The sequence below is a fragment of the Anomaloglossus baeobatrachus genome, chromosome 3 (genome assembly GCF_048569485.1).
Source record: "Anomaloglossus baeobatrachus isolate aAnoBae1 chromosome 3, aAnoBae1.hap1, whole genome shotgun sequence".
Classification (NCBI taxonomy): Eukaryota; Metazoa; Chordata; class Amphibia; order Anura; family Aromobatidae; genus Anomaloglossus; species Anomaloglossus baeobatrachus.
Genome location: NC_134355.1, coordinates 454,399,561 through 454,426,071, shown reverse-complemented (window position 1 = coordinate 454,426,071; position 26,511 = coordinate 454,399,561). Strand labels below are relative to the sequence as shown.

The 26,511-nt window shown below is 44.0% G+C and overlaps 1 protein-coding gene across 1 annotated transcript in view; it reads left to right on the top strand.

Moving 5' to 3' along the window:
• LOC142297271 (putative cation-transporting ATPase 13A5) overlaps window positions 1-26,511 on the top strand; it is a gene marked incomplete at its 5' end in the record, with an annotated part of 197,502 nt that overhangs the window by 140,752 nt on the left and 30,239 nt on the right. Inside the window, 3 exons of the mRNA XM_075341526.1 lie at window positions 1,205-1,247; window positions 13,146-13,255; window positions 13,849-13,945. Coding sequence (XP_075197641.1) covers window positions 1,205-1,247; window positions 13,146-13,255; window positions 13,849-13,945 — 250 coding nt within the window. The remainder of the gene's footprint in view (window positions 1-1,204; window positions 1,248-13,145; window positions 13,256-13,848; window positions 13,946-26,511) is intronic.

The following is a 26,511-nucleotide window of genomic DNA, read 5'->3' as shown; positions in this document are numbered from 1 at the left end:
GCTAGAATATAGTCAGATAGTATAGCACAAAATTTTGAGAACGTATTATGATAATGTAATTTCTGCTCAGGGAATATTTATGCGTATTGTATTCATATATAGGTTAAGAGAATACATAAATGAATCCGATCATGTTTTGGAAGTATTTAGATGTAATTCCAGGAGAGAACACAAGAGGGAGATAACAGAGTATGAAAAAAGATTCAGACTAAGTATAGAACCAACGAAAAAACTTTATAGTGAAAAAATACTAAAGTAAGAGAAGATAATAAGCTAAAACAGAAAATGGAACAGAAATCATTATGCTTTTTATTTTTTTTTCTATATTGTAATTATAGTCTGATGGAGGTCTGAGTCATAGATGGAAACAATATCAATTTGATTGTAATAGCTAATAAATCTGTCACTCTAGGTAGTGGAAGTACCAAGTGAACGGCGAAATGGAAGGGAAGGGACCCCTGCATCTAAGGAAAGGGGAGATGGTAACCCCTGACGAAATCTACTGCTGGTCCCTGGGGTCCCTGACCACTCTAGATAGATTCCTAACCTATGTGCCCAGCCGGATACCTGACCCTAGTGCTGGACCCTAAATAAGGAACAGGTGGGATGAGCTCTTCGTCAACCCCACTAAATGCTAATTGAAGACACAAGTAGGACATATGGGGAAAAAGTGCATTAACTACTTAGCCACATAAAACTTAGATAGACGTTCAGCAACAACACCACAGATGAGTACAAGACACCTGCTTGCAATCAGAGCTTCAATGAACTGAATAATGTCACCAGCACCAGTCCAGGGAAGATGGGAGTATTTAAGCACAAGGGAAATACTGATAATCAGCAGCTTGAAAGAAGTTTAGTTCCCCTGGGTCCTGAAGGGATTAGATGAAAATACAAAAGGAAAGCTACCTAGTACAATGAATACTGACAGCAGGAACCACAGAAAGTTAGCGAGCATTTTGTGCAGCCAAACGCTTTGACTTTCTATAGCCATAAACCACATAACTGTCTGTCACTGACACACCTGTGACAAAATCACTCTTTCAGTTTTCTACGCTGGAGTGGCAGAATAATTTTATGTTCATTAAGGACTGGTATCCTATCTGAGCAAACCAGCCCCCCTTTTTAGATGGAGTGATGCACATTGATTACAGAATACTGTGTATTATATAAACATCTAATTGACCTCCATTTTTTGTTGTAGCTATTTTGTTGGGATGTGTGGAGATGGAGCCAATGATTGTGGGGTAAGGAAATGTTAGCCTGATAAAACAAATGATTTACTGTGACATATCGGCAAGTCATATATTGACATATGTGGCGCCCCAGCGGTCTGGTTGCCACAGCAGTGTTGCCCTCCTCAAAAGGGTTAATGCTGAGCCTGGAGGTAGCTGGGGAAATCCATTGGCCAGTAAGTACTATCATTCAACACAGTTTCTCTCCCAGGCCAGCAGAGGGAGCCCTAAACCTGGAGTTCCAGGGAGCCTTCCTTAAGCCCTGACCTGGGGGAGGAGTTAGGTAGTCTGTGAAGAGAGTTCAGAGAGACAAGGACTCGAGTAGTGTGGTGTGTGAGCTGGGATCTGTGCCAGATTGCTCGGCCCAGAAAAACACATCCAAAGAGAGGCAAAAAAGGAGGAGGACATTGGCAGTGGAGCGCAGCCAGCTCATTCCAGCGTCATAGCTAAAGAAATTGAGTATCAGAGTTCAGGGCCACTCGAGTACTCGAGTACCGGTGGTCGCATCCGGAGGACAAGCGGACTGCAGGTCTTTGTCCACCCCGCACCCGGAGGTGCAGCTGCAAAGCCAGGGCTAGGAGCCCAGATAGGAAGAACGGCACCTTTGACAGTCCACGCAGCCCCCCATATGTGAGAGGTAACAAATTACCTCAGAGAGCAGCAGAACTGGTTTCAGTATATTGAAACAGTGGGACCCCGTTTACACATACAAAGCATTAAGGAGCAGGCCTCATTATTCACCTGGCCAGTGTGAGACCCCCGACTGCTTCCAGGCCACTGGATCGCCATTTCCACCTGTAACAGGCTCCCTGGACATCACTGGTTGGACAAGTAAAGGAGAAGGTAAAAGGAAATTACTGTCTGTGTCTGTTCCTTTCCACTGCCCTGTCGGCACTGCACCTTGTCCACAAACACCATAGACTTTACCAAACACCCAAAGGTTGCCCCGGGGTATCCGCTCTACCTGCTACCTGTGGAGAGCAAGAAACATCTCAGCTGCCATAACATCAGCCCGGGAGGTCCCTTCCAGCAGCTGCGGCCCTAAAGAGCTGCAATTTACCACAGGTGGCGTCACGAATCTTATATAAACTTTAACACTATCATCTACCCCAATACCGCCTCATTAACTGACCCCACCAGGGTCACGGAATAGGGCCCCGCCACTGCTGACTACCCCGGACTAGTCCGGCCCGACACAGAGTCACCCAAAGCCCTGGGGTGGGCGAGTCACATACAGTATCTTGTGCGCCTCCATTTTTTCCTACACGCCAAAGACATACTAATATACAATGTAGGTGGTGAGCCTCAATGTCTGTAAAGTGCTGCGGAATGTGTTGGTGCTATATAATTAATTATAAAAAAAGAAATATCATTAATCATTACACACATTGCAAACTAAAAAAAATCTTATTTTATAGTCTACCTGTGCATATTGTAGATACGTACTATATTGAATTACAGTAAAGGATTGCCAAACCTTCTGCACCATTAGATTTACTTATTGATATAAGTACATACTAGTTGAGTACATTTACAACCCCATTTATTTACTTCTCTTACACTCATCTTGAGCCTGTACAGGGAAAGCCAAATGTTTTGAGACTGTCAGCAATTTTGTTTTTCACAAAGTTCGCTGCTTCAGTGTTTACAGATCTTTAAGTCAGATGTTTTTATGGTTACTGAAATACAATTAGAAACATTTCATAAGTTTTTAATCTTTTATTGACAAATACATCAAGTTTATGAAAAGACACAATATTTACAGTATTAACCCTTAGTTGTCAAAACTTTGCAATTTATTCTGACATGCTGAGTATCAAGTGTTGGCCGAATCCCGACTTGCCTACTTTTGATCTAATCAGTGCTTGGAATGTTTCACAATTTCTGGGATTTTGTTTGGCCACATGCTTTTTGAGGATTGACCACAAGCTCTCAATGGGGCTGCCATCTGGGGAGAATTCTGGCCATGGACCCAAACTGTCAATGTTTTGTTCACCGAGCCACATAGCTATCATAGTTTGTGATATATATGTGTTTTGACCTATAGAGCACTGAAAGTGAAGAGGAAGATGTTCAGGGCACAAAATATATAATTATGAGCTGTAGACTCTTTGCAGCACTGGATATGAACAATGAACATATAATCTTTTTTATATATATAAAAAAAATAAAAATTACCTTCTCACCCCCTGTGGGTGGTTATTTGTCCTTCCTCATTCTCGGGTCCTCTACCAGAGGGCTGGGAGTTTGAGGGTTCTGCGCAGGATCTTAGTTGTTCCCAGCACTGCGCTTTTCTGGACAGAGAGCTCAGATGTTGCTCCTGGAATCTGTTGCAGCCATTTTTCCAACTTAGGGGTCACTGCTCCAAGTGCTCCTATCACCACTGGAATCACTGTTACCTTCACCTTCCACAACGTCTCCAGTTGTTCTTTAAGGCCCTGGTATTTCTCCAGCTTCTCATATTCCTTCTTTCTGATGTTACTGTCATTAGGCACTGCCACATCTATTATCATTGCTGTCTTCTGACCCTTGTCTACTATCATGATATCTGGTTGGTTAGCTACCACTTGCTTATATGTCTGGATCTTGAAGTCCCACAGGATTTTAGCCCGTTCATTCTCCACCACTTTTTCTGGGGTCTCCCACCTGGACGTAGGGGGACTTAGCCCATACACTGTACAGATATTCCTATATACAATTCCCGCTACTTGGTTGTGGCGTTTGGTGTACGCTGTTCCTGCTTGCATTTTGCATCCTGCCACTATATGTTGGATTGTTTCCGTGGTTTCTTTACATAGTCTACACCTTGGTTCTTGTCTTGTGTGGTAGATCCCTGCCTCTATGGATCTGGTACTTAGCGCCTGCTCTTGTGCAGCTATGATTAGTGCCTCTGTGCTGTCCTGGAGTCCAGCTTTCTCCAGCCATTGGTAGGATTTCTTCATGTCAGCCACCTCCATTATCTGTCTATGGTACATCCCATGCAGCGGCTTGTCTTGCCATGGCACTTCATGTTCTTGTTCTTCCTTCTCGGACTGTTGTTGTTGCTGTCTTAGGCTCTCCTTCAGCATTTCATCTTTTGGTGCCATTTTTCTGATGTATTCCTGGATACTTCTTGTTTCATCCATGAAACATATACATATATATAGATATATATATATATATATATATATATATATATATATATATATATATATATATATATATATATATATATATATAATATATAATATATAATATATATATATATATATATATTTAGATAGCCAGGGAGGAATCATCTCATTTAAAAATGAATATTGAGAATCGTCCATGTATTGTAGTGGGTAAGAGCTGAGTGCACAGTTCCATTGTAGCTCCTGCTATAAAAGAGGGATGCCTGTTTGGCCAACAATGCACTTACCGATATCTGCATTAGTTGCAGTTTGTTAGCATAGCACCCCCTGAGGAAAAGAACGCTTGAAACGCAAGTCGGGGCATAGCGGCACGCCGGATTTTTCTGACCTTATGGATGGTATACTTACCCTTTATTGATTAGCACATTACCAGCAATGTATAATTTACAAAGGGTATATACACTAGATCTTTTATATATTACTAATTTATTAATTTGACATTAGTTTTTGCACATTGCACTTGGTCATACATGAATAATTAATAACCACATGATTTTGGTCATTGCATTACGCTACTTATTATCTGGTAAACCACTGCTATAATTTATGGGAATCTCTCCTGCCTTGTATTTATTATGAGCATGTAACATATGTTTATTTTATTAATTTAATAAAAATACTATTTTTAACATCAATTAATCACCAATTCCTTTATTTATTGTATCCTTATGGATTCTAAATGAAAGGTATTTTTGATATGCATTACCATTTAACGGTGATTTTTATACAGAATTTTTTTATTATCGATATCTCCATTAGTTGCAGTTTGTTAGCAGGAAATGAACAGGAGTAAGATTTAAGGTATACCACCACTCATAAATTAGCCGAGCTGTGGTATCATGCCCCGTTCTGCTTTAGTTCTGCTCATTTTGGTGGATGTGCGGGAAACTGGAGTAAAAACGCCAAAGGATTCAAAAAACATTGCTACTTTCTAAAGTGATTCCTGGCAGTTCTTCCTAATGGACTGCAAGTAAACTAGATATCGGTGGGTGCTTTGTTGGCCATGCAGAGACCTCTTTTGTGAAGGGTGCTACATCAGAAAACACAGCTTTTGCCCAACATGACACAGGCAAGATTGTTAACTTTTATTTTTATGTATGTACTGATTGCTTGGATTCAGCTTGTCCATTCCAGAGGTTGTCCCAAGATTAAAAGTATACAATTTGCAGTGCTACGGTCACTAGCTGATTAAACTTTCAGCAATTTCTTAATACAACCTATTGAACAAAGCCGCTGAGACTCTTGCAAGTATGTATGTATGCAAATCTCATATTTGAGGCTATGTGATGACTGTTTTCATTGGAGCAGACCCTCACCAGTGTATTTATTACTAAAGATGAGTGAACCACCCAAGGTTCGGTCCAGTTTGTGTTTCCTGACTTCACTTGTGTATGCCAAATGATTTGACGAATGGTTCAACGAACATATCCAAACCCATTGAATTCAATGGGATGCCATAAAAAGGTATACTAACACCTTTAGAGGCGCCAAAAAGCTGCCAAAATACCTCAAACAAAGGAGCCACACTGTTGTGAACAGCCATTAACTTCCTATAGTATTAACATAAGAAATATTGGATGAGTGACAGGAGTAGGTCTGTTGCTCTTAGAACCCTGCCACTACAGACAAGATACAACTTGGAGACCTACCATGGAGTCTCCACATTTCCAAAAATTAGAGGCAGACAGCAGAACAGTGGCATCAATTCCCGCACAGTACCCATGGTGTCTTAGCACTGCATTCAGGTATGGACCATGCACCATACAGGGTCTGGCCCATCATTTACAGCTTTCAAATCAAGAGGTGGATGGATGAGTGACAGGTGTAGGCCTGTTCCTCTGAGAACCCTGCCACCACAGACAAAATACAACTTGGAGACACATCTTGGAGACTCCACATTTCTAAATATTATGGGTGGACAGCAGGACAGTGGTATCAATTGCCCGCTGTAATGCTCACCACCAAAAATAGTGAAGCGGTGAGTGGAAGTGGACCAGCTGGACCACAGAGGTTTGCCAAGCCTATCCTTTTGTAAGAGGGGCTTGACTAGGTGCCCACCATGGGGCAAACACCAGGTAATACTCCCAGGGCAGAGACCAGGACTGTGGCAGCTGACCCCCAGGACAGGAGTGAGCAATGACATAGACAGGCTGAGTCTCTAGCAAGGAGAGGGACCAACAGGGTAGCAGAGGCAGACAGCATGGGCAAAATGGACTGGCAGAGTCACTAGCAAGACTGGGACCAGCAAAGTGGCTAAGGCAGATTGCACAGCCAGGACAGGCAGGCTGAATCACTAGAGCCAACAGGGCAGGATGGGCTGGGACCAGATGCAGGCAGGAAAGGACAGGCTAGGACAAAGTACAGGCAGGAAAGGATGGACTAGAACCGGATGCCAACAGGGAGACGGGCTGGTACCAAGAAAAGCCAGGACACGATGGACTGGAACCAAAAAACAACAGGGCAGGCCAGGCTGGGACCACGTACAGGTAGGACAGGATGGACTGGAACCAGGTGACAACATGGCAGGATTGGCTGGGACTAGGTACAGGCAAGACAGGAAGGACTGGAAGGAGGAGCAAACAGGGGAGGATGGGCTAGGACCAGATATAGGCAGGACAAGACAGGACAGGACAAGGAGACCTGACAACTTGACAACTAGCTGGCTAGGGCACAAACCACTACCTAAACAAGGGCATTGATCAGACACCTCCCATAGTGGAAGAGTGCCTTTAGAAACCAGTGCCTCTCACTGATAGGCTGAGAGGCACTTCCTGGGAGTGACATTCTCGCTGTTTAAGAGAGGGGCAGCAGTGTGCACACATTCCCTAGGAGCACTCTCAGAGAACCTGTGACATGCACACAGGTCCCAGAAGGGTAAGCAGGAAGCATCCACGTGGAGGAGTGCAGCGACACCAGGCAGCATGGTGAGAGCTGGCTTTGGCATTGAGTAATCGCACATCTCTATGGTGAGGAGAGCAATGGGTGTAAGGATGCAAGGGCTACACCCCACATTACTCATAGTGTCATAGCTGACTCACTGTCTGGCTGTGTGTGATGAAATGTGATAAACACCAATGATTAACCTCTTCCTTACCCGTACTGCACCTTAAGTGAGATGCAATACCCTGTGGTGACTGAAGCCTCAGGGGCGCCACACATACACAACACAGGATCTGGCCCAGCATTTACAGCTTTCAAATCAAGAGATGGGTGGGTGGATGGATAAGTTACAGGTGTAGGCATGTTGCTCTGAGAACTCTGCCACTACAGATAAGACACAACTTGGAGATCCATCTCAGAGTCTCCCCATTTTCAAAAATTATGGGCAGCGGGGTGAGAGCTGGCCGCAGCAGTGAGTTAGCATACGTCCCCATGGGGAGGAGAGCAAGGGGTTCAGGGATGCCAGCACTACATCCCACAGTACCCATAGTATCTTAATGCTGCAGTCAAGCATGGGCCATAAATGGCACAGGGTCTGGCACAGTATTTACTGCTTTCAAATCAAGAGGTGGGTGGATGTCTGAGTGACAAGTATAGGCCTGTTGATCTGAGAACCTTGCCACTACAGACAAAATACAACTTGTAGACCCATCTTGGAGTCTCCACATTTCCAAAAATTAGAAGCAGACAGCACAACAGTGGCATCAATTCCCCTACAGTACCCATAGTGTCTTAGCGCTGTAGTCAGGTACGGGCTATGCACCAGACAGGGCTGGTCACCATGACTCAGGTGGAAGCAAAAGGAGGAGAAACAGGAGGAATATTAGGTGTTTCATACATATAATAAAGCAAACACTGATTATTGCTCCACCAAGGCACTTGTTAGTAAAATCAGCAGAAGTGGCAACAGCAGCCACTAAAGCCACAACAAAGGTGTCAGACTGCAATAACATGAGATCGATGCAGCAAACTGAAAACTACACCATAGCTTAGTCTGCACAGTATAGAAAAGTCATTGAAGACCCATGACTTATTCATTTTGATGAAAGTTAGGCATTCTATACTTTCAGTGGACAGACGGATGCACTTGATCGTCAGGACACCACCTGCAGACTCATTCTGAGAGAATGCTGGCTGCTGGGCATGGCAAAACCTCCAAGGCATAATTAGTGAGTTCAGGCCACTCTTCCATTTTTGAAGACTAAAATGCAAAAAGGTTGAACTCCCTCTGATGGCATTGATATTGAGCTCTAGATACTCCAGCACCATCTTCTTTGGTTGTTCACTACGTGTCAGACTTGTACTGTGTTCTGCTGATGCACAATACACACATTACAAAAATTGCTCCTGCTACTTAAACTGCTGCTAATGTTTCTGAGATGACAACTTGATATTCCCGGAGTTGGAAGTTTAAAACAGTGTGTATCTCATTGCTGTCTTGGAGAAAACAACTCCTAAGATTGTGTACAAGTTGGTATTGATACTCCAGCATGCGCGCATCCCTTTTCAGGGGGAAAATGCATCTGTAAAAATGTATTCTTGTGCCATGGATCTAACAGTGGCAACACAGTTGTTAGCACTATTTCTAGTCCTAACAATTCAGGAATCATGTTGAAGATGTGCAGCAAGAAGGCGCTCATGTGTCAGATCCGGGAGGTCCAAGTCCATAATGTGTTTGTTTTGGGGGAACACTCAAGCTTGTTTCCTCCATCTCCTCCCACCAAACATGGGCAAGAGACATGGGATCAATATATTTTTTATCTCCTGACTGTTGCCTACCCATCACTTCATCCTCCTCCATTTGTTACTTGGCTTCTGAACCTTCACTTACAGTTTGCCTGTTACTATTATCCCACCTCAATTGCTGTACTCTACCCTCCCGTACCATCTGCCTATGCAACAACAAATCTTACAGATATTGGTTTCCCTTCCGCATCCTCCTCTGCTTCCTACTTTGCCTCTGGGACCACCAACTTCTCCTGCAGACTATTCAAAGTTTGCCCTAGCATGTTGATGACAGGAATAGTGATGTTGATTACGGCATTGTCAGTGCTAACCATCTTAGTAGACATTTTGAAACTCTGCAGAAGAGTGCAGAGGTTTTTTTTATCTGTGCCCACTCTGCAAGTTTGTTTTGTTCAACAACCGAACTGCATTGGACCAGGCAATGTATCATGACATACTGCACCAGAGCAGAGCTCATCACCGCAGCCACAGCCACTGCAACTTGTGCAGAGTGGAATTCCACCCTGTTGGCATATCACATATCAACAGGTTAACCTGGTAGGCTGAATAACCTTTGTAGCGATGCAAGTCGATTGTCCATGAGGTGTGGATGGTGAAAGTGGGCAGACAGCAACCATGAATCCTGCAGCAATGCATCCAAGCAGGAGGTTGAGGATGTGAGCCATGCAAGGCACATGTGTAAGGTCATCCTACTGAAGGGCCACCAACAGGATCACAACATTATCGCATAAGGTATCTAGGTGGGGGGATTCTGTTTGCACTGTTGGAATGAGTATCACATTAAGGGAGAGGTTGATGGCGCAGGAGGAATCACTAGAGGAGGTGGAGGAGGCAGAAGCCATGGAGGAAATGGTAGATACAGAAGTTTGTCCCGAAAGCTTTAGGGATTCTAAGACTTGTACAGCAGCCCAGAGAGTAATATGTAATTGCACTAGCAATACTTGCTTGTCCAGGTGTCAGTGGTGAAATGCACCCTTGGAGAAAGAGATTTTCAAGTAATGGGAAATGTTGTCTGTGACATGCTGGTGTAGCGCAGGCACAGATTTTTAGAGAAGTAATAGCAACTGGGAAACTGGTACTTTGGAACTGCCATGGTCATCAAATTTCAAAAACCATCTGTATCCATTGGGCAGAAAGGCAGCATTTCTGTGGCCAACAGTTTAGATATGGTGAAGTTCAAGCTCTTAGCTTTGACATGTGTAGGAGGAAATAATCTTTTACTTGACCACAATTGCAGGAACATGGGCTGGCTGCTGTTCTGAAGTGGAATAGGGGGTACAAGACAAACTGGTGGACTGGGATGGAGGTATAGCCGGAGATGTAATGGTGAATTGAGAAAGATTTAATTTGCTTGGTGTCTGACATCGGTCAAAAATACCAGACAGGTCCACTTCCATAACAGCGGGCGGGTCCTCATTCACCCTGACTGTAGCGTGTAAATAAGTGGAGGTCTTGTGGCCAAAGACTGTGTGAGAACAGTTTCAACTGTGACAGAGGCAGAAGAAGTAGCAGACACGGTTGATGGGGCGGCCATTGGTTAGGGAGGGCTGATCGGGTGTGTTTTAGTGGAGTAAGCCAGAGTAAAGTACGTCTATACAACATGTGCTGGCTTATGCTTGTAGTAGTCAATTTATTGAAATTTTTGCCTGTATTGAGTCGTTGTTTACAAAGTTGGCAGATAAAAAAAGGTTGTTCATCATTTGAGGTCTCAAAAAAGGCCCAGGCCAGGCAACCCTTCCTGCAAGCTGAAGACCCACAAATGTTGCTGGCCACAGCCAGAGTTGTGGCTGAGGACGCAGTGTTTAATGGTTGCATCACTACATATTTATGCGGCAATTGGCAACATAACCTCCTCATCTTCCTTCTCCTTCACCTCCTCTGCTGAGCTTCTTAGCTGAGTGCCTCTGGGTTCACACCAAGTGGAATCTCCAACCTCATCGTCATCCTTTCGGTCATCCCACTCATCACCCTGACAGTCACACTCCTCCTTTTCCTGCGCTGACACCACAGTACAGTACTCGTGTGCCTTAGGTATCTGAGTCTCATCATCAACACCTCCACATCTGTGGCTTAATGTCTGATAATCAGGGTATTGATTCTCCCCTTCTAACAACCCTGGATACAACTGGCAAAGATTTTAGGCATTGATGCTTTCCTCCTCTTGAGTCTGTGAAATTTTGGAACAGACCTCTGATGCCCATAGAATTGAATGTGTAAAAAGCTATGCATATTTGCACATCTGCCGTTCTCCACAGTTAGTAGGGTGGTTGGAGAGTTTTGTTGCAAGATGAAACAAGTGTATGGGGTACAATCTCTGAGGACTGCACTGTATGTGAAGTTAAGATGGAGGAAAAGGAGAGACCAGTTGATGCAGTACTTGCCCTCCACTGTAGCACGTGCTCCTTGTGGCCCCCATCTACAAATCATACAGTTGTGCAGCTGCCTAAGAAAGGTAGTGGTGTAGTCCATCCAGTAACAGACGTTGTCAGTTGTCTTTAGCTAGGATGAGCCAATGTTTGTTTAATAGAGCTTTCATGAACTTTAGTACCTACCCCATGTACACCTCGAACACCATACTTATTCTCCCTTCCACCACGACCTCGGGATTTCCCACACATGTTTTGATGTCCCTTTTTCCTCTTTAAACCAGATGTTTCACAAACCAAGTCCCATACCTGTCAGTCACCTATCACTAAATTAACAATCTCTATTTAGGGGATTAAATGCCTATTTTGACCTGGAGCAAAAATTTTGCAATATTTAGATAATGAAATAGCAATTTTTAGCTGGAGCACAGAATGAACCCTATTTAGATGAAGAAATAGCCATTTTTAGCTAGAGAACTGATTTTCCACTATTTAGATAATAAAATAGCAATTTTTAGCTCGACTATAGAATGGCCACGATTTAGATGAGAAAATACTAATTTTAGCTGGAGCAACGATTTTCCTCTATTTAGATAATGAAATAGCAATTTTTACCTCCACCACAGAATTGCCACTTTTTAGATGAGGAAATACGAATTCTAAGCTGGAGCACTGATTTTCCAATTATTTAGATGATGAAATAGCAATTTTAAGCTCCACCACAGAATGGTGACTATTTAGATGAGGATATAGCAAGTTTGAGCTGGAGCATTCAATGAGCAACCACTAGAGGATGAAATGTCAATTTGTGGCACACAACTTTTCCCTACACTGCACGTCCCTGCACTTACCTATTCTACACAATCGTGCTCCTAAATATCTCAACTACCTATGATTAAATCCCCTAGCTAAGCATCAGCAGTAGCACCGTCCCTAAGCTTTAGCAATCACAAAATGGCACCAATTCCACATGTCCACTTTTATATGCAGAGGGACATGTTAATTAGGCAGCCAATGACACAAGCCCTTGTGTTTGAACATTGTGAATGGTTTCTGCACCCTCATTAAGTAAAGAAAAAAAAAGTCTGCCATGTCTCTAACCTCTCCCCACCTCTTCCCTCATCAAGCACGTCTAACTGGTCATCATGCACCATCACTATCATACCCAAAGTATTAGTGTGGTATTAGAAAAGCTGCAGTTACCAAACAAAAACAAATATTGTCGACTTTTTGACAAAAGTGTTCAAAACTCCGAGCCCAAGCTGAATATGCCAAGGCTCGTACCGAATTTGAAATTAGCGAACCTTTTCCAAACAAGTTTGCTCATCTCTATTTATTCTACAACAGTAGAATTTGGAAAGCTTCATGGTCTTACAAAAATTCTCAGGGGTGGACCAGCCCTTTAAGCCAGCTCCAGTGAGTAATAAGTCTAGACAAACACATAGAAATTAGTATGGACATTTATTTATGTTAAACTAAATTGCCATTAGTCTCTGTGTTTATGGGTCGAAATTGACAGGGTTTATCTAAACATGTTTCTTCTACTATAAAGGCTCACTAATCTAACTATAGATGCATTGCTGATTTATAATTCTAGAAAAATAATTACGTCTGGTAATAATATAGGATACAACAGATTATTTATCATGACAACTAATCTTTCATATATTATTCACTACTCCTAGGCACTTAAAATGGCGCATGCTGGAATTTCCCTGTCTGAATTAGAAGCTTCTGTGGCGTCGCCATTTACTTCCAAAATTCCAAATATTGAATGTGTTCCTTTGCTCATCAAGTAAGTTTTACATTAATTTGGAACATACGTCTACATCTGATGATACATCAAATCTGATTGTAGTGATATACAGTATTTGTCTGGAATTTGGATGAGTGAGAACTGGAACTGATTTAGTTCATGGTTTATTTTTCCTAACGATGATGCAGTTGATTATTGTGTGATTGGAATAGACTACCATCAATGTTGTTCATAGGATATGTTTGATATTGATATTACAATTCAGCCCCATTTAGCCCAAGGCCTGGTGCACAAACTGAGTATTTGGTGAGTTTTTGCCTCAGTATTTGTAAGCTAAAACCATGAGTGGAACAATCATAGAAAAAGTAAAATAAAATCATGTGCAACACTTCTGCTTTTTTTTTACCCTCTACTGGTTTTGACTTACAAATACTGAGAAAAACATATAGCCAAATACTCAACGTGTGCATATGGACTAATACATATTCTTTTTAAAACAGAATTTTTCAAATACAATTTTTGTATAAATTAAGATTTTTTTTTTTGTATTACAAGCATTATTGTGTTATTATAGTAACCTAAAAGAATGATTTACTTTTTATAAGTAACAAAATTATTGTTTTTCTATGCAGGGAAGGTCGGAATACTCTTGTTACATCATTCTCCCTTTTCAAATTCTTGACCATGTTTCAGTTCATTGGAATAGTTTGCATATTATTTCTATTTTGGGTATGACTTTCCTTTTTTACCTTTGTCAAAAATAGATGTCGTGAAAAGCTATGTTCTTTCTCAGTTCTAGACATAAAATCAGCACGATCTTCATTACTGTTTATAATGTAATATACAAATCACTAATGTACTTTGTAATGTTAAAACTTTTAAGGTCCCTTATGCTGGGTTCACACATAGCGACGCAGCAGTGATCACAACGGGCGACCTGACCTTATCAGGATTGCTGGTGCGTCGTTGCATGGTCTCTGGTGAGCTGTCAAACAGGCCGATCTCACTAGCGACCAGTGACCAGCACCCAGCCAGCAGCGACGGGTGGAAGCGGTGCTGCGCTTGGTAACTAAGGTAAATATCAGGTAACCAAGGGCTTGGTTACCCGATATTTACATTGGTTACCAGCACACACCGCTTAGCGCTGGCTCCCTGCACGCCAGAGTACACATCGGGTTAATAAGCAAACCCTTGCTTATTTACCCGATGTGTACTCTGGCGTGCAGGGAGCAGGGAGCCGGCAGCACAGGCAGCGTGAGAGCTGGGGATGCTGGTAACGAAGGTAAATAATGGGTAACTAAGGAAAGGGCTTCCCTTGGTTTCCTGATGTTTACTGTGGTTACAGCTTACCGCAGGCTGCCAGACGCCGGCTCCCTGCTCCCTTCTCGCTTCAGTTCGTCACTCTCTCGCTGTCACACACAGCGATGTGTGCTTCACAGACGGGAGAGCAACGAGCAAAAAATGAAGCAGGACATTCAGCAATGAGCGGCGACCTCACAGCAGGGGCCAGCTCGTTGCTGGATGTCACACACAGCGACAGCGACGGGACGTCGCTGGTACGTCACAGAAAATGGTGACGAAGCAGCGACGTCGTTGTCGCCGTCGCTGTGTGGGATACCACCTTTATACCACCGCCCACCCCAGCACTAGCACAGATCACCATAACGACACTATCTGATCTGCCTGAGAGTTAGGTAATTATGACCAGGGGGATGGAAGCATCTGGAGGAGAATGTACAGAGAAAGACATCTCCTTTGTTCTTTTAAGTAGAAAAGCTAGTAACATAGTTTTTAGGTGCCATGTTAATACTAGAAAAATGAAAAGCATATTGGCAGAATCCCAGTGAAGAGCTGAACGCAGCGCACCATTTGGCTTTGCTAGGTGATCGCTGGTAATCCCAACAAATGGATATTGGCCAATAGAATCATACTAGATGCATTGTGTTTGGTATCTATGTGAATGAACAATTGAGATATAAAATGTGACGCTAATATCTTTCACCTGTGTTGCCCAGGGGCAAAGAAATGTGAAAAACTAGAATTACCTAATTTTTCTGAACCCTTCGGCACAGCCCACAAGATATCGTAAAATGAGGTCACAGATGGGAGGGTGAACATAGGTCATAAAAGTCAGAAGCCCATTTTTGGCCTTTGTCAGTTCAGAAGGGCACAGTTAAGCTGTGGTGCTGCCCATTTGTCTACTGGAGACCCTACATAAATTCGGACGTCACATCTATAGCATAAGTTTAGTAAGTTTCATGTTTATCCCTTTTATGTAATTGTCTACACTGTATTTGTATTGTTCCCTTTTGTAACATCTTGTAAATTTTTATAAACAATGCCTATTTTCAGATAAAATATATAAAATTTAATAGCTTGTTCCTCCTGCTTTATATACGAATCCAAACCCGAATAGCCTTTTGCTATCTGTAAACAGTGTCCGGACTACCTGTATAAAGTTTGGTGGTGGCAGCAAAATTATTGTTGTGCAGAATTATTGGAGTGCTACCTTGGTATACATGTGGTATATGTATATAGAGAGAGAGTGATATATACATTACCCATGCTGGGAGACCTTCAATTTTTGGCATTAGTAGCTCAGCAGCCTCATTTTCTTATTATCCAGGATACTGAAATTGACCTGCCGACAAGGGGGGCACTAGAGCACAGTCTCATCGTGACAAATTGGTGAACAGTGGGTGGATCTAGTGAGATCCCCCAGCCGACTGTTCGTGACATACTTGAATTTTTAATGAATTGCCCCCTCCTTCACAATAGACACTGCCGCATGCACAGAGCGGCTGTCAGCTCAGCTTCCTGTTTTCAGACACAGTGAGTGGGGGTAACCATGCATCTGTAAGCTACTGCAATGCCCTGCTCATGAGGTAAGGAACAAAGTTGATCAGGAGAGCTATACTACATTTACAAATGGAGGGATTTGCTATCTCTGTTGCCCTGATGAACGACTACCAAACATGAGAGTCCGTTATACGACACAAGAAAACATGTCTAAATAGCAAGCTCTGTTGTTTAGTATTTATTCAGCTAGATAACTGGACTTAAAGGGGTATTCCATCTCCATGATCCTATCCCCAATATATAGTAGGTGGAATAGCAATAATATCAGCAAATACCACTATTTGGAAATGTAGAATAGTTCTCCTGATTAGGCATGCCCTTACCTCATGAGTAGGACATTGCAGCTTTGGTAGCAACACTTACGACATGGACTCTGCTGCTGTGGACCCGGGGAGAGTGGGTGCAGATTCATTGCACCCACACTCCTCACATGGAGGTTCTGCACTCCTAGAAAATGGGGGATACATTCCCTGAGCGTGTCCCCCCATATTCTAGACGGTCCAGAGTCATCTTGGGACCCCCTTATTTTTTTTCCTTACAATAAATTGGTGAAAGAGTGAATGTTTTGGGGAGTGTTTTTTCAACTACATTTTTTTTCGTCTATTTGTTTTGTTAGTGCTGACAGTTTGTGATGTCGGGTATCTGATAGACACTATGACATCACAAACTGCTGGGCTTGATGTCAGGTGACCTTACAGCTAGTATCAACCCCATTTATTACCCCATTTGCCACCGCACCAGGGCACGGGATGAGCTGGGGTGAAGCGCCAGGATTGGCGCATCTAGTGGATGCGCCAATTCTGGGTCGCCTGCGGCCTGCTATTTTAAGGCTGTGAAGGACCAATAACTATGGACCTTCCCACCCTGAGAATACCAGACCACAGCTGTCCACTTTACCTTGGCTGGTGATCCAATTTGGAAGGGACCCTACTTTTTTTTTGTAATTATTAATATTTATAAAATAATTATAAAAAAAGAGCCTAGGGTGACCTCCACATTGGATCCCCAACCACGGTAAAGCTGCCAGCTGTGGTTTTCAGGCTACAGCCATCTGCTTTACCCTAGCTGGCTATCAAAAATGGGGGGACCCAACGTCATTTTGTTTTTTAACTATTTTTTTAAATAAAAAAAATTAATGGGCTTCCCTGTATTTTGATTGCCAGCCAAGGTAACGCCAGGCAGATGGGGGTGGCAACCCATAGCTGTCTGCTTTATCTGCGCTGAGAATCAAAAATACCACGGAGCGCTACATCATTTTTTTTAAAGAATAATTTTTACAGCACTGTGATGTCCAGCAATCAAAATACAGGGAAGCTCTTTTTGTTTTTAGTTATTTAAATAAATAATTAAAAAAAAATATATATGGGTTCCCACTGCATTTTTTGTATTGCTAGGTAAGGGTAATCCAAGCAGCTACGGGCTGCCAACCCCCACTGCTTGGTGTTACCTGCATTGGCAATGGAAAATCCAGGGAAGCATTTTTTATTTTTTTTGCCAAAAAACTAGAAAAAAAATGATGTGAGCTTCGCCATATTTTTATATGCTAGCCAAGTACAGCAGGCAGGTATGGCTGCCCCCAACCTCCAGCTGACTATTTGTACCTGGCTGGGAACTACAAATATAGGGAAAACCTTTTTTTACTTAATTCATGAATTTTATGAAATAATTAAAAAAAACAAAACGACGTGAGCTTCGCCCCATTTTTGTGTCCAGCCGGGTACAGCTAAGCAGCTGGGGATTGTATCCGCAGCACAGGTTAGCCCGAGGTTTCTGGGCCCCTCTGCTGCGAATTACAGTCCGCAGCCGCCCCAGAAAATGGCGCTCTCATAGAAGCGCCATCATCTGGCGCTGTATCCAACTCTTCCAGCAGCCCTGAAGCCGGGTGGCTTGCTGGGTAATAATGAGTTAATACTAGCTTTGTTTTACTAGCTAGTATTAAGTCAGAGATTCTTAATGTCAGGCACATTTGACCCGGCCATTAAGAATCTCCAATAAAGGGTTAAAAAAAACACCACACAGAGAAAAAATACTTTAATAGAAATAAATAGACACATTAGAGACTCCATCTTTATTACCCCCTGTCACCCCTCCACGATCCTGCTCTTCTGTTGTCTTCTTTCTCCTTTAACACATGCAGCACAACACATACATCAGACAGCACAGCTGCATGGGAGAAAGGACGCTGTGCTCTGTGCAGAAATCACTCTGTGAGAATGACCACAGGCTCCCGGCTGTAAGCGGTGGCACGGGTTGCCATAGCAACGCTGCTCCGACCACATGATTCCGCCGGTGCCGCTGCGTGCTGGTAGCGGGACGTCACCGTCACCGCTACCAAGCGCGTTGCTATGGCAACGGTGATCTCCGTTATTGACCGGCTGTGTCAGCCGGTCAGGAGCCGGCTTCTGCGGACGCTGGTAACTACAGTAAACATCGGGTAACTAAGAAGCCCTTTCCTTGGTTACCCGATATTCACCTTCATTACCAGCGTCCGCCGCTCTCACGCTGCCAGTGCCGGCTCCCTGCACACATAGCCAGACTACACATCGGGTAATTAACCCGATGTGTACTCTGGCTAGGAGTGCAGGCAGCCAGCGCTAAGCGGTGTGCGCTGGTAACCAAGGTAAATATTGGGTTGGTTACCCGATATTTACCTTAGTTACCAGGCGCAGCATCACTTCCACGCGTGCTGCTGGCTTGGGGCTGGTCACTGGTTGCTGGTGAGATCTGCCTGTTTGACAGCTCACCAGCAACCCGTGTAGCGACGCTCCAGCGATCCCTGCCAGGTCAGGTTGCTGGTGGGATCGCTGGAGCGTCGCTTAGTGTGACGGTACCTTAAGGGGAAGCAGAGTGGGGAGTCGACCGTGTGCTAGAGCATGTCGCCGGTACACGGCGATACACAAACGTGCACCGTGTAACAGAGAGATGCAATGACAGGTCCTAGCATGATGCGTCATAGTCATGTGACCAGTCTGTAGCCAATGAGATAATAGACACGTGACTGGTCACATGGCTATTTTGACATCACGATAGGTCCTGCATCACTGCTGGTTACTGGGAGGACGCAGCGATTACCGATGGAAAAACTGCGGGAGACAGAGTGCAAGACGCATCCCGGGGACAGGTAAGTGTTATGGCAATGTTTATTAACTGTATGTGTACATTTATAATGCGTTTTTATGTGTTTGTGATTGCCTCCCATTGTTTCCTATGGGTTTGAGTGGTTCGCCGAATCGGTTCGCCGAACCGAACTAGAACCAGACCTCGGTTCGGCGAACCAAGCTCGAGCCGAACCGCGACCGGTTCGCTCATCTCTAGTTATGTCACATAAAATAGTTAATAAATAATATTTCCCACATATCTACTTTATATCAACAACTGTTAAGAAAATTATTTTTTTTTTGTTAGCCAGTTAGAAGGGATAAAAGTTTATCAGAATTTCTCATTTTTACAACAAAATTTACAAAACCATTTTTTTAGTGACCACATCACATTTGAGAGGTCTAGGTGACAGAAAATACCTAAAAGGGACACTATTCTAAAAACTGCACCCTCAAAGTGCTGAAAACCATATTCAAGAAGTTTATTAACCCTTCAAGTGCTTCACAGGAATGAACGCAATGTGAAATGAAAAAAAAATTACATTTTACCTAAAAATGTTGCTTTAGCCTCAATTTATTCACTTTTACAAGGAATCAATCCCAATCACAAGCAAAGACTGACACTTTACTATCAAGCCCATTCACAAGGTCATTAATAAAGAGATTTAAAAAAATCGGCCTTAGCACAGATCCCTGCGGCACCCCACTGCTGACTATAGCCCATTTAGAGAATGTACCATTTATGACTACTCTTTGTTTCCTATCTTTTAGCCAATTCCTTACTCGTTTGCATATAGTTTCCCATAATCCCTGCTTTTGGAGTTTTAGTATAAGGCTATTATGTGGTGCAGTATCAAATGCCTTTGCAAAGTCCAAATAAATCACGTCAGCTGCATTACCAATATCCAGATTTGCACTTACCCCCTCATAGAACCCCAACAGGTTGGTTAGACACAACTTATCTTTCATGAATCGATGCTGGCTGCCAGTTATTATATTATTTTCTGCAATATATTTTTGCATGTCATCCCTTAAAATGCCCTCAAAAACTTTGCATACTACTGATGTCAGGCTTACTGGACGGTATGAATCTCTCACTTTTTCAAGAAGCAATCCAAAAAGTGGACCACACAGTTTGATACCCAATTTCTTATGAGCACGGTGATACCCCACATGTGCTCAGAAACCTCTGATTGGACAAAAGGAAGGGATCGGAATGGAAGGAGAAAAATTATTGAGTACTAATATGATTGACTAATTAATGGTTACTGTTCTTAGTCATCTCTTTGTTAAAAAAAACATACTATGTACATTTGTCATTATTACTATTCTTTGCAGTTACATTTGTAATACAGTGTGGGCCATTTAAGGATACACCTAAATAAAATTGGAATGGTTGGTGATATTAACTTCCTGTTTGTGGCTCATTAGTATATGGGAAGGGGAAAACTTTTCATGATGGGTGGTGACCATGGCAGCCATTTTGAATTTGGCCATTTTGGATCCAATTTTATTTTTTCTAATGAGAAAAGGGTCATGTAACACATCAAACTTATTGAGAATCTCATAAGAAAAACAATGGTGTGCTTGGTTTTAACGTAACTTTATTTGTTCATTAGTAATTTACAATTTTATGACCACTTATAAAATGTGTTCAAAGTGCTGCCAATTGTGTTGGATTGTCAATGCAACCTTTTTCTCCCACTCTTGACACACTGATAGCAACACCACAGAAGAAATGCTAGCACAGGCTTCAAGTATCCATTCTTTATGCACTGAAGATGCAAGTTGGTGCACCCCCACATTATGGGTGTCAGGTCCGAGCATTCCTACATGAACAGTGTCCTGGAAAGTGGATTGGTCATCGTGGGCCAGTTGAATGGCCACCAAGGTCTCCCGATCTGACCCCCTTAGACTTTTATCTTTGGGGTCATCTGAAGGCAAATGTCTATGCTGTGAAGATACAAGATGTGCATCTGAAACAACAGCTGCTGGAAGCCTGTGCTAGCATTCCTTCTTAGTAGAGATGAGCGAACCGGTCGTGGTTCGGCTCGAGTTCGGTTCGCCGAACGGAGGTCTCGTTCAAGTTCAGTTCGGCGAACCGGTTCGGCAAACCGCTCGAACCACATAGGAAACAATGGGAGGCAATCACAAACACATAAAAACACCTAGAAAACACCTTCAAAGGTGTCCAAAAGGTGACAAACAACTCACAACACAACACAAACACATGGGAAAGTGACAAGAAAAAATTCTCATGTGAAAACAAAACAGCGTTACAAGGAAAAGAGGATGAGACACAGATATAGGCATGGCATGCCCTTCTAAAATCATGTAAAACACCCACCCTTCAGTGGCAGCACTTGTGCCCCAGTTGTACAATTCACAGGTAGATTTGCATCAAGCACATTCAAAAATACGCCATCCTTAACCGTCCCCAGGACAACACCGGGGTAGGTAGCTAAATCTTTCCTGATCCCAGCTCTGTTCATCTTGGATCATTTTTAAAAACACTGTAAGCAAGGGTTACTCCAAGCGGAGTCTCCCTTTTTTTTCCAAAAATTGGGCCACACACACACCCACCCCTTCAGTGTTAGCACTTGTGCCCCAGTTGTACACTTCACAGCTAGATTTGCATCAAGCACATTCAAAAATACGCCATACTTAACCGTCTCCAGGATGACCCCGGGGTAGGTAGCAAAGTCTTTGCTGAACCATGACTTGCTCATCTTGGCACCTTTTAAAAAACACAGCAAGCAAGGGATACTCCAAGCGGAGTCTCCCTTTTTTCCAAAAATTGGGCCCCACACACACCCACCCCTTCAGTGGCAGAACTTGTGCCCCAGTTGTACACTTCACAGCTAGATTTGCATCAAGCACATTCAAAATCCACAAGCATTTACTCTCCCCAGGATGACACAGGGGTAGTAAATTCCTTGTGGATCCATGACTTGTTCATTTTGATGAACGTTAGTCTGTCCACATTGTCACTGGACAGACGCGTGCGCTTATCTGTCAGCACACACCCAGCAGCACTGAAGACACGTTCAGTGACAACGCTGGCAGCTGGACACGACAAAATCTCCAAGGCGTAAGTGGAGAGCTCTGGCCATTTTTCAAGATTTGAAGCCCAAAATGAGCAAGGCTCCATTTGCAAAGTAATGGCATCGATGTTCATTTGGAGAAACTCCTGTATCATCCTCTCCAGTCGTTGACTATGTTTCAGACTTGTTATCTCTGGTGGCCTTGCAAAGGATGGTCTAAAAAAATTATGAAAAGATTCAATAAAATTGCTGTTACCAGCACCAGATACGGTGCTACTGGTACGGTTAGACTGTTAAAGATGACGAGACCATCCCATGTTTGTCAAGTTACAACTGGGAGATTCAATCCCTGTACCACGGTTGTTTGGTGGAAAAGCCGAGCTAAGATCATACTCCTGCATACGTGCGTCCCTTTCTATGGCTGGAACTATGTCACAAAATTTGGACTTGTACCAGGGATCTAATAGTGTGGCAAGCCAGTAGTCATCATCACTTCTAATTTTGACAATCCGAGGGTCATGTTGTAGGTAGTGCAGCAAGAAGGCGCTCATGTGTCTTGCGTAGCCATGCGGACCAAGTCCACGCTGTGTTTGTGGCATAGAGGTGCTAACCGTTCTTTCTTCCTCTGACATCTCCCCCCAACCTCTTTCAACAGAAAATTGACCAAGGTCTCCCTTATCCGCTGAGTCTTCCATGTCCATGGACAGTTCATCCTCCATTTCTTCATGTTCTCCTGCACCTTCCTCAACACTTCGCCTGCTACTATGCGCCCTTGTTGATCCCTGTCCCCCATGGTCCCATGCCTGCTGCGTTGGTGATGATGAACGTCTGGACCTTGGTGATGTTGTTGTGTCTTGCGCATATGAATCCTCCTATAGTTCCTCCCCTTCCTGTTGTCCCACCCCCTGACTCCGAATAGTGTTTAGCGTGTGCTCCAGCATGTAAATGACTGGAATTGTCATGCTGATAATGGCATTGTCAGAGCTAAACATATTCGGCGCCATGTCGAAACTGTGCAGAAGGGTTCATAGGTCCTTAATTTGAGACAACTCCATCAGGGTGATCTGCCCCACCTCTGCATCTCGTTGGCCCAGGCTATACATCATGACGTATTGCACCAGGGCTCGACGGTGCTGCCACAGTCGCTGTAACATGTGGAGAGTCGAATTCCAGCGTGTCGGCACATCGCATTTTAGGCGATGAACCGGCAGGCCGAAAGACTTCTGGAGCGATGCAAGTCGCTCAGCAGCGGTGGTTGAACAGCGGAAGTTTGCAGACAGTTTTCGTGCCCTGTTCAGAAGGCCATCTAGGACGGGATAGTGTGTTAAATTTGCTGGACAACAAGGTTCAACATGTGAGCCATACAAGGCACGTGTGTCACCTTGCCGAGGCGAAGGGCCGCACCAAGGTTTGCAGCATTGTCGCACACGGCCTTACCAGGCTGCAGGTTAAGTGGAGACAACCATTTATTAAACTCAGTCTCCAGAGGTGCCCACAATTCAGCCGCTGTGTGACTCTTATTTCCAAGACATTTCAAGCTAAAGACCACCTGATGCCATTGCGCTCTGCTGCCAGCATAGTAATGAGGGGTGCGTGATTCCTTCTGCGCAGTTAGAATGCCGGTGGCCTGACCAGGCAGGCTTGGGGTGGAGGTGGAGGACCCAGACGAGGTGGAGGAGGCAGAAGCAGTGGCGGAACTTGGACAGACAGAGGATTGACACACAAGTCGTGGGGACGGCAAGACTTGTGCAGCAGACCCTTCACCATCTATCACCATAGTTACCCAGTGCCCAGTCAGTGACATGTAACGTCCCTGTCCATGCTTACTGGTCCAAGTATCGGTGGTGAAATGCACCCGTTCACACACAGAGTTTCTCAAGGAAGCGGTGATGTTGTGTGCGACATGCTAGTGTAGCGCAGGCACACCTTTCTTAGAGAAGTAGTGGTGACTGGGCATCTGGTACTGGGGCAAAGCGACAGACATAAGGTCTCTAAAATCCTGTGTGTCCACCAGGCGGAAAGGCAGCATTTCGGTAGCCAAGAGCTTACAGAGGGATAAAGTCAACCTCTTAGCATTGTCATGGGTCACAGGAAATGGCCTTTTATTTGTTCACATCTGAGGGACAGAGATCTGGCTGCTGTGTGTAGATGGTGTTGAGTAGGGTGTCCCTGGAAAAATGCAGGTTTGTGAGCAAAGTGCAGGCGTAGACATGATGTTGCCTTCATCCAACATTGGTGCTATCGATGTCTGAGAGAGCTGTACACACGCACTTGTTTCCCCTTCCAAACCAACTGTCGACCTACCAAGCAAACTGCCTGTTGCAATGGTGGCTGAGGATGCAGTTGTAGACGTGCTACCAGTACTCCGACTCTGTCCAGGAAGGCGCAAGGTAACTTCATCGTCAGTTGCATCCTCCTCCACCGCCTCTGTTGACCTCCTCGAGTGCCTGACTGTGGGTTGACAGTAGGTGGGATCTAGAATTTCCTCATCAATTGTTGTGTTTGCACTCCCCTTACCCTCAGACCGAGCCTCTTCTTGCCCTGACCGAATATTTAAGTTTTCATCCCAATCTGGTATCTGCATCTCATCGTCATCAGTATGTTCCTCATTGTCTATTACAACAGGTGTTTCAGTTTGTGAATAAGGGTCAACATTATGCTCAGAAACTTGTTCATCACGGCCTGAATCTGAATCACAAAGGTTCTGGGCATCACTGCAGACCATTTCCTGGTCTGTACTCACTGTATCTTGGGAGCAGACCTCTGATTCCCAGGCTATAGTGTGACTGAACAGCTCTGCAGACTCAGCCATCTCAGTTCCACCATACTGTGCATGGCAGATGGAGACTTCAGAGCTGGGAGAAAGCAAGTGTGATTGGGATGACAACTCCGAGGACTGGTGTTTTTTGGATGCTGTAGTTGAGGTGGCGGAGAGGGCACTTGTTGAACCACTTGAGATCCATTCAAGCCTTTTTTTTTTTTGGCCATCATCTACCTTTGTTCCAGTTGTTCGTGTCCGTAAAAAAGGGAGCACATCGGATTGTCCACGGTAAGTAGTAGACATCTTACTTTTGCTGGAAGATGGTCTATCTTCAGCAGATGTTAATGGAGCTTTGCCACCTTCCCCATGGACAAACCCTTTTTTTCCTTTTCCAACACGCCTCTTCCCCTTTCCACCAGCATCTGTCATTTTTCCACTCATTTTGATTGCGACAAGATTGTGCACTTAAAATGTGGTTGTAAAAATTGAGAGGTGGTGTAGATTGCAGCGGTGGTCTATCTTTATTAACAGCAGAATAAACAACAATAACTATCCCTGACAATGCAACTACGGCCCTTAAACTGGCAGCATAGTTTGCTAGTATAATGGCTTAGTAAAAATGAGTTTGAGTGTGCAATGCAGAGGTGCTGCAAATAGATTTGCACTAGTGGGACACTAATGGAAGTCCAACAGCCACTTTTAGGATGCCACTAAGTTTACTCAGTGTTTGCTAATATAATGGCTTAGTAACAATAAGTTTGAGTGTGCAATGCAGAGGTGCTGCAAATAGATTTGCACTAGTGGGACACTAATGGAAGTCCAACAGCCACTTTTAGGATGCCACTAAGTTTACTCAGTGTTTGCTAGTATAATGGCTTAGTAACAATGAGCTTGAGTGTGCAAAGGGCAGGAGGGTACAGTGGCAGGGTTGTGAGTCAGTGTACAGGAAAGGAAGCCTCACTTTCTATTTCTCCTAATGGGGAAATGCAGCGAGGAAGTCCCTGAGCTTAGCTACACAGACGCTGTTATCTTCTGTAGCTGTTAAAATCTGTTTCCACGGACCTGACTGTCACCTATGGCTCTGAGCCTGCTGTTATTAGCCCTTAAAAGGGATAATAGAAACTTCTATCCCTATACTGTATAGCGCTGTGTGTAGAGCGTACACAGCAGTATCCGAGACAGGAGCTACGCCAGCGGTGACTGACACCCAGACGCAGAAGGCAGATAATGGCGTCCGGACAGGCAGATACCCGTTTTTATAATGCAGGGACATGTAACATGGACATCCTATCACACATGCAGTTTCTTCTCTGGCTAAAAGTCCACTTAGCTGTGTGTGTGTCTGGGATTGGCTGACATGCTGGCCCGCCCCACTAGACGCGCGCGCTTAGGGAAGGAAGACAAGGAAAAAAAAAAAATGGCGATTATCCCAACAGCAGAGATCTGAATGCGCTGTTCCCGCACACTATACGCTGAAATTTCATAATAGTGTGAGTCACAGAGTGACTTACACTATTACAGCGGAAAGCCAGC